General features: G+C 37.6%; 1 protein-coding gene across 1 annotated transcript; it reads right to left on the bottom strand.

Moving 5' to 3' along the window:
• Positions 1–634: 634 nt before the first annotated feature.
• Positions 635–9,492, bottom strand: sgms2b (sphingomyelin synthase 2b). The gene is made up of 7 exons (XM_062445210.1): positions 9,379–9,492; positions 4,995–5,799; positions 3,117–3,234; positions 2,962–3,019; positions 2,195–2,290; positions 1,801–1,967; positions 635–808 (listed from the first exon to the last, which is right to left on the bottom strand). The coding sequence occupies exons 2-7, from the start codon at positions 5,531–5,533 to the stop codon at positions 635–637; spliced, it is 1,152 nt and encodes a 383-aa protein (XP_062301194.1). The 5' UTR covers positions 5,534–5,799; positions 9,379–9,492.
• Positions 9,493–9,871: the final 379 nt, after the last annotated feature.

Raw genomic sequence — 9,871 nt, forward strand, 5'->3', positions numbered from 1 at the left:
TTCATAACTTGCTGGACAGTAGTTTGGTTTTACGCACCTTGGAAATCGCTTTACTGGCACTTTTCTGGAGACTTTTTATAGCATCCGAAACTAATCAAACACTTCAAATCTAAGCTTCAAGCCCTAATCGGGTATTGAGTTTGATGATCTTGAAGATGTTTTTACAAAAGTTAAATTCGTGGTTCCTTTTATCATTTGTTCTGTTTTAAAAGTGTGTCTTCTGTTGCCATGTAGCCTGCTGATGCACAACAGTTAACATTAACAACAATACTTATTCTTTCTGTCGTCCAAACCAAGACAATCAAATAGATTTTGATGTTTTTTGAAAGCTGATGGAGGCATTTAATTTACCTCTTTTTTCCCTCCACTGGCTGCATTCGTACTACTTTGGCTATAAATAAACACCAGGTGGTCATAATAATGTAAACTTGATAACACCTTTTTTGTGCCTCCTCCTCTTCCACCTCTCAGTGGCTCCTCTTCCTCAGGAGCCAGGAGTGAGGTGTAAATGCCAGTTCTAATAAATAAACTGTTGTTGAACTCCTCGGTCCGTCCATCCATCCTTCGGTCCACTCTTCAGGATGGAGGCTTGTTCAGCTCAGGGAAGTTTAGTCATCTTCTTCCCCTTCTTTTGTCACTCGTCCCTCCCCCCCTCCACCATCCTGTAGCGCTGCCTGCAGGAGGACGGCAGCGGCACTGGCGATGAGAACACGACGGGAACCTTCGTCTGAACGTTCCTCTCCAAGAAGTTAAAGATCACGTTCCACCACGTGTTCGACAGGTAGTTGTTGGGCGCATCACGCAGAGTCTGAGCAGGAAACAATAAATAAAATTAATAACAAATTTAGCATTAATCAGTCTGAAATAATACATTTATTTGCACAGATGAAACATTTTGAAAATCTGTGTTTTTACAGTTGGTATGCTCAAATCAACTTACTTAACTACTCTATACTAGCAGGAAATTACACAATATATATTATAAGTTAAACTACCAATTAAGCCAATTAAAAAAAAAGATAATGCTTTTCCAAAAATAAGTTATTTCTGTTATTCTGTTTCACTAACATCCAATATTATTTTTTCCTGCTGAGTTAAAAATAAAGTGTTTTGAATAAAGTAACTTAAAACTTGATGAAAGTGTTTCAACGTGGTCAAACACACAAAATAATTACTTAAGGTTTTTCTTTGAAAAATAAAGTATTAATATTAAATTAATGTACATAAGCTTCTATTATCCAATCAATCAATTAATTAAAGAACTAAAACTAATTAACCGTTAAAACTACAAAGAAGAGGAACTGATTAATTGCTATCATAACGCTCATAAATAAAACAAAAAATCTCATAAATAACAATAATAAATAATAATAATAATAATAAAATAAAGTGGGTAAAACCAGAAATGTGAGGAGGGGTATTAAAAAGAAAACACATAAAAGGTGTAAAATAAATAAAAAGGACAGTCCATGAAGTAAACACAGGGTAAAACATAAAATAAAAGACAGATGAATATATAAAATAAAGTCTAATTTAAAGCCAGATTAAAAAGGTAGGTCTTAAATTTGCTTTTGATTAAAATGTCAACACTCTCTGCTGCCCTCGGGTGTTCAGGAAGGCTGATCCAAAGACGGGGACCACACTAATGTAAAAGTAATACATTTTTACTTCCATTAAATAATTAAATTTAAAGTTTTTTTCCTTCTACTTCACACTTGTTGCACCTAAAACAACCACATGAATAACAGTGATGAGAATGTACACGTTAGCAGACATTAAGTCTCATTTAGAAGAACCTACGTGTGTGTTGGCCATGGTGTGGTACCACCAGAACGTCCTGGTGGTGGCGATGTATCCGATCACCACGTCGATGCTGTAGTGCTCGTGGCCGATTAGGATGCAAATGACTCCCGAGGCGCTCAGAAACCAGCAGAACCATCGATACCACCACATCCACGGAGGAGAGTCTGCAGCACATAAAAAACAAAACAGCCGGGAGTCAAACTCAGATCATCTCAGAAAATATCCAACACAGATTCAGAGGAAATATTAACAGATTCAAGTTTTTCAGGACAGTTTAAATGATAATAATGAACTATACCAACCAAAGTGTCTCATTAAAGGTCAGATCGGATTAATCATTTTCCCACTAATGACCCAACAACCAGATTAAACAGTAGAAGTATCCACTCACACTCTTTGATGAAGAGGTAGGACAGCGTCAACATGACCGTGTGACCGCTGTACAGGAAGTCACCGCACATCATGTGGGAACTGGTCAGAGACAAACCTGCAAACACAAACACACACACACACAGGTGTTACTGTCAACATGATGCAACGTAAACTGACTTCAACTTTATTCTTTACAGAGTTTCTGCAGGTTTCAAGTTACATTTCAAGAGTTTAATACCACATATAATTTAATTTAATACCTGTTACATGGTCAAAGTATGAAAAATCAATAAAAACTATTAGTATTGATAACGGCTAGAATTACTTACCAATGTGAAATGTGTTTAATATTTTTGGCATTACTTCCTAGCAGTTTAATAAGATAACTAATGACTCATGAATCAGGAGCAGCAGACTAATAACAGATGAATGAATTGATGGATTAACCAATTCATTTAAAGTGAGCTTTGGAACAACACAAAGGTGGATTTTTCAGCTTAGTTTTGCTTAAATGACATAAAAAACATTTCATAATTAACATTGTCTATGAAAGGCTAGAAAAAAGTATTTAAAAACCTTTGTGGATGAAACTTAACATTTTTAAATATCTGCGATTATTATTATTTTTTAAAGAAGAAAAAAACTAAGACCTGCAGACACCCTGTTTTTAAATTTGCCAATAAAATGTGAACTAATGATCTTTTTCACAACAAAAACAAGCAAAAAATAAAGTAACAGACGCATTCATTTTTTAAATTAATGTTGGTTTTTGAGTGTTTTTTTTACCTCCTCCTGAAATCAGCCTCAGAATCCTCCAAATTTTGCCAGTTGAGTCGTTGTAAAGCTGCACAGGTGAGAAACAATAAAACAGTTACTGATGGTGAACTGTAAACGAGAGTGAGTGTGTGTGTGTGTGTGTATGTGTGTGTGTGTGTGTTTACCTTGGGAGCGCACACCATGTGTTTCCCAGGCACTGGCAGCGTGGTGATGTACATGGTGACGCAGCGATACATGTAGAGAGTCCCGATCAGGAAGAAACAGCGACGACCAATGATCGATCTGCAAGACAAGAACAGTAAAAACTTTATTAAACTTTGATAAAAATGAACAATAATGACTCCTTCTGATTGCTGTTCTGTTAGCTTGGTAAATATTATCTTCAGTGCTTCAATAAAGTAGAATTATCACCTTTCTGACAGTATCAGCAAAACAGTTATAAGCTTTGTAAAAGTCGATTTTAATTAGTGATCATTTAGGTTTTTCTGTGTGTTTGCTGGTCATGAACAGAGGAGTAATGTCACCAAGACAGGAAGACATTAAACAGAGACATCATCAAACAGCAAACATCATACACATAAGTCAATTTCTGTTTGTCTTAAAAAAAGAAAAGAAAAACAAATTGACAAATCTCAAGAGAGACTCAGCAGCCAGATATTTCTCCTCTCTCAGTTTAGTAGCAGCTGAAATTGTCACTACAATGAGAATAGATAATCCACCTTAAATGAGGCTTTCACACTTCTCTTCAGTAAATAAACACGCATGTAAACACAACGGGTAATATCAAGGTCTGCAAACGTGATCAAGGCCATGTCCATGAGTTGTACGATAAGGCGATGACGTAATTATCATGACAGCTGTAATCTTATCTCTTTTATCTGACCAACTGTCCAAATCCCAAATAGTTTACTGTCACATACGAAAAAGAAAAACTTCAAACACATTTGAGTTGGTTTTCTTTGAAAGAAGTAATTATCAATTCATCTGCCGACCGTCTTAACGACTAATTGATTGTTTTATTGATAAAATGTATAAAGAAAAAAACATGTTATAATTTATTAAAGCTCAAGGCAACATCTTCAAATGTCTCGTTTGTTTCAGTTTGGCATGAAAAAAGTCTGCATACTATAGAAGAAGAAACTTTCTTTTGTGTTATACTGTAGTACTACTGTTATGGTTTCTAGTATCTTCTTTACACCTATAGATACACCTGTAAATATAGAGTGGGATTGACACATCATGTGCCTGTCAGGTGACCTGGGTATTTATCTTTTTAAGATGTTTGCTTTACATTCTTGTTTTAGTCTGAAGAAGAGCAAGAGGCTCGAAATATCACTCTTGATATCCTATTAAAGCTAAAGTGTGCTGACTTTTTTCTGCCTTTACAGATTTAGTTCTTTGGTCCAGCAGCTGGATCTTCAGAGAGCTTCTTCCCATTCTGCCCACATCCTCAATCCAGAATACCAACTTCTACCATCTGGTAAACGTTACAGAATCCCCATATGCAAGTTTAACATATTTAAATATTCATTTATCCCTACCTCCATTAGAATAATAAATAAGACTCTGTAAACAGTGTGAGGTGCATTATTGTCTGCTATGATTAGTGTAATCCCCTTACTGTTACCTTGTACGGAAATTTGTGGGAATGTGCAATATGTGTACTTATTATATTTATGTATTTATTGAGGCAACAGGTAGCATTGTATAATTTATTATTGTGCAAATGTGCAACTTTACTTTTACTCTTTGTTCTTTTTAACTATGGCGGCAGCTGCCTCAGCACTCAGAGTCCAAGACAAATTTCCCTTCATGGACAATAAAGTATATATCTATCATCTATCTATCTTTATTCCGGATGTGCTCGTCTACGACATAACTTTGACAAGAAAAGCTTCAAATTTCAACTTTGAGAAGCTGCAGTTGCTGATTATTTGGTATTTTAACACGATTATTTGAATGTGAACCTAGTTGGTGATTAATTATCTGCTGATTGTTGGACTAATCAACACTGTTTGTACTGAAGCTGGAGCAGCTCTCACTTGTGTTTGAGGCAGATCCACTGGACGAACCAGAGTCCCACCAGGATCAGCCCGTTGACCTCGGTGACGTTGAAGGCCCAGGGAACCCGGTCCACGTAGTCGAAGAACTTGTCGGGCAGCGGCGGGCTCACCGATTTGTCCGGCACCCTCTCGTGAACGATGGTGATGACGACAGTGGTGAAGACGAGGTTGAAGAGGGCATAGAGGAAGGCCACGGCTGTCTTCCACCACTCTGTGGGGAGGCGGTCCGCTCGCTCCTCGGGAACGGAGATCTTCACGTAGTCGCATTGTCGCCTCAGGCCGCTGCTCAGCGAGTGGATCAGCTGGTTCTGTAGCAGACTGCTCAGTTTGCTGCGCTCGTGCTTGTTTTTGCCATCGTGGGCGTCGCCGGCGGTCGGCGGTGAGTGCGTGTGGCCAGCCGGGTTACCGTTGGCAACTCTGGGAGGATGAGGAGTCAAAGGCAGGGTGCTTGCGGTTACGTTAACTTCCACATGAGGGCGGACATCGTCGGTGCCGCGGATCAGCTCGGAAGCCGCCATTGATTATCTTTATTTCCCCCCTTAAGGAAAACTTATTGATTGTCTGATCAATAAGGAAAAAGTTCACCACAGTCACAAAATAAACGTTAATGTGCTGCTTGTGTTTCTGCAGGTTAAAGTTTCACAAATATTCCTGGTGGCGTCTGATTTGCTGTTGGCTGGGATCACTGATCGGTCTGTCTGGTGCAGATCAGTGATCCGATGAATAACAGAAACTCAGCAGGTGATTGGTCGATCAGGTGTGGTCAGGATGGTTCGGCACAAACCTGAAAAACAACAACACACATTTTTACTGTCGGCTTCATATCAAGTTTATCCACATTGTTCAGGGGTCTATTATATTAAATATTTAAACTTCTTTTTTAGTTTAGTGGAATTTTTTGAGGTTAAATAAACATCACAGAAGCAGGTTGAAGCAAACATTTACTTTTCAAAGACTGTATGTTGTCTGACTTCTGATTTATAAAACTAAACTAAAATCCTTGGTGGACATGTCATCTGACCCTCTAAATATTCGTAATAATAACTTTAATAGTAACAACATTAACACCTGCAGACACACTGTTGGAAAACAATTTAAAGACGTCACCCTGGACTCTGGGAACCTGTAACAAGGTGGTTTTTCATTAGTTTCACTTTATGCACACAATCTTTAATGATTGTGTGCAGGAATGCTCTTATCTCTGCAGTAAATCCAGTTCAGTAGGTCACTTCATTTCCTTGAGACTTACCTAGACATGAAGCACTGACCTAAAATTCTGCTTTTTCCTCAACTGGGGAAATTATTTGTGTCCCCAACTGGTCCTAAGTGACCATGGTCTGATATGTGTGTGTGGTGTTTGTCATAGGCTACTTTTGGGCACATATATCAGACCATGGTCACTTCTGGGGACATTTCATAGACTTATATTCATTTCCTGGAGAGTTACCCTAAACTTAACCACTGACCCAAAAATCCACTTTCCCCCAATTGCAGATAAGGCTATTGTCCCCATTGGACAAGTTGTCCCCAATTAACTGGTTTTCACTCTGACATTTTTCCCTAAACATAGCCTTTGGCAAACACACACCCACATATATCAGATCATGATCACTTGTGGGGACATTTCATAGACTTACATTCACCTCCTGGAGACTTACCCTAACCTTAAACTTAACCACTGACCCAAAAATCATCTTTCATCAGCTTTAACAGACTGACTGATACACTCGATTGAGAGCTGAATCTTGAGTGCTTGACTTCCAGTAACCATAGGGAAGTACAACCTGACAAACAGACACACCTACACATGCACACACACACACACACCTACACACACACACACACACACAACACACACACCGATATAAAACCAGTCAGACAGCATGACACGTTAACGTGGAAGACATTTAGCTGTTTCCACTTCAGGCTGGAAATATTTAACTTCCCACAGTAAAGATAGCAGAGTGTTTCTCCAGCATATAAAAACACGGCATTCATAAAGACACACCTATCAGAAGTTTAACTGCGACACTCCTTTACTTCAGCTTCGTTTCAGCTGCACCTAATTCCCAACGAATTCCACCTGTGTGAGAAACTCATCACGTGTTAAATATGTTTTTGGTGCCATGTTTAATCTATGATGTCTTCTTTATTTTGGTTTATTTGTTTTCACAATTTAAAAAAACACAACTAATCCTTTAATCGGACTAATCGTTGAACCTCTAATAACACATTAACAAGAAATACATCAAGTTAAAAGAAACAAAGATTTACTGACAGAACTGAGACGGAACGACACATTTAGACCTGAAACAATTAGCTGATTAATTGATTAGTTGCCAACTTTTGAATGAATTGCCAACTATTCTAATAACTGGTTTATAAATGAATTCCTTCTTAAATGTGAATATTTTATAGTTTTTTTAGACAGTAAACTGAATATCTTTGTTGTGGATAAAATGAGATATTTGAGGACGTCTTCTTGGACTTTCTGGACCTTTTTAACCATTTTCTGGGCCAAACAACTATTCAATGTGGTGTGAAACTAATCAACCGATGAGTTATAGTTGCAGCCCTGAACACAGTTCTGGTCTGGTTTCTTATTGAGACACAAACAGTGGAGAAACAGCAGCATCTCATATCTGTGAATGTTTAGTGAAAGTCTCTGCAGACACAGACAGAACTGATGTGTTCAAACTTCTGCAGATGGAGTTAAATTGGGAGTCGAGTCTCCGTCTCCTGCTAAATACCTCCACTGCCTGCTGCCTCGCTCACAACATTTCACACAAGCTTGTATGTGTGTGCATATACGTGTGTGTGTTTGTTGGACTGTAAAAACCTCATTGCACAAACACACAAAGAAAATAAATAAACTTTCGTTTTGTCACAGAGACAACCTGCAACCTGGGAATATTTAGACTAATTCACTTCATAAACTGTAAACTCCTGAGATTTGTTTCTGTCAGTTTAAAAGTGTCTAAACTTGATTTACTATTCACCGCAAGCTTTATGTGTCTGTTTGTGTAAGACTGAGAAAACTGGCTGCACAGTTTAAAGCATGTTACAACAGCTCTGTCTTAAATACCTGCAGATAGACTCATCATTTATAAAAACATAAGTGTCAAAACTACACCTGGCGTTAAAAATTTGTCAGAAGTATTCAAATAGTCTTTTCTACATGACAAGCAGTTAAATATAAAACTAAACTACAATGAGTTAAATAAGGGAATAACTTTCAGTATTTTATCATTTTTTATTCTTTTTCAGTTGTTTAGTACTAAAAAAAGTATTTAAAGTACATAACCTGGCTGCTTGAAATTGTAATTTTTGTTGTTAAATTTGTTGCAAGCTGCTGACTTTTACTTTCATTACAGCAACTGTTGAAAGATATTTAGTGTTTTTTTCTGCACAGTTAAGACCATCATTCATCATTAGGCTGTTTGCTGCATGATGTGTACGTCACGCCCTGTTTACAGCCCCCTAACAGAAATGTACTTAATTAAATTAAAGACCATGGGATTTCAATTTCCCTAATTTGTCAACACAAGACAGAGAGGGGGGCTGAAGCTGGAGCTTAACACATGGTCTGTCTGACTGATAGTAAAAGCACAGCTGAGGTTTAGCTTTATTTCATTATCACTTCACTTTTTTATCTTTTTCCTTATGAATTTATTCATTTTGTCCATTAGGTGTATTCACAATACAAATGTTTTGTCCAACCAACATTCCCAAACCTAAGAAAAGCAATAAATCTGTCTTTTTGCTTGACAAGTTGATTAATCGATTACCAACAGAGTTGTGGATTTATCTTCTGACAAACCTGTATTATTGTTTCAGTGTTAAATGGAAGTAACACAATTCTTTTTTTAATATGTAAAACAGAAAAAGTACAAAACTACACATTTAAGAAGCTAAACGTTGTAAATGTTTTCTGTGCCAACTAAAATACATATAAACAAATGTAGGAAAAGCAACTCTATTATTTAGGCTATGGATTATTTGATTAGCTGATCGTTTCTGCACTAACATTTTCTTTTTCTAAAGTTTTCTACACAGATTTACAACAAATAAACCTACTTACACGTTTATCAGAATCTAACCTGCTATCAGCCCAATAAATGTTCAGTATATCGATAGATCAGTTAAGGGACGTATTATTGCAGCACTACAACGTTAGAAAGTTTTCTTTATAACCACAATAAATGGCTGTAAACGTGAAATTCATCTTTGTTTTCGACAGTAACACACCTGTGAGAAGGTAAAGGTACGTTTCCGGTTTTCTTCTCCCTGCTCTCGGACAGAGGAGAGAAAACTTTAATAAACTCCTCGTTCTCTGCGTTCAGCCATATAAAAACAAACTCACCTCTTGAGGAGAAGTGCTTTTTTCCTCCTCTTTAAATCAAATCTTTTCTCTTTTTCTCCTTTTAGAACGTCGCCTCTTCCTCACGCGCTGTGGAACCCTCTGTGTTGCCGCGAGCGTCTTTGTGTACGTGTGTGTGTGTGTGTGTTTGTTTAACCGTCCGTCCTCGCGCTTACCGCCAATGGCTATTTGCATTCCAAATATGGTTCGGCAGCTTCCGTCGACAAGCTTCATCCCGCCCATATTTGGATCCCGCTGTCCCGCCCTGTTGAATCACCTCCCGGTCTCACGGGGATGAGTCGCCTGTTCCCGTTAAGTGGAGGGGAGTGGGAAAAGTGAAAAGATCAACATGTCTAAAAAATAAATAAAGAAAAAGACAAATTGACAACAATACATTTACTGAAAACCAAAGTGTAAGACTAACTAAATCAAAAAATATGTCAGTCAAATTCTCAAATCAGAGTTATTTGATTTTGGTTGATACCAATTGTAAAGT

Source organism: Scomber scombrus, chromosome 23 (assembly GCF_963691925.1).
Source record: "Scomber scombrus chromosome 23, fScoSco1.1, whole genome shotgun sequence".
Taxonomy (NCBI): domain Eukaryota; kingdom Metazoa; phylum Chordata; class Actinopteri; order Scombriformes; family Scombridae; genus Scomber; species Scomber scombrus.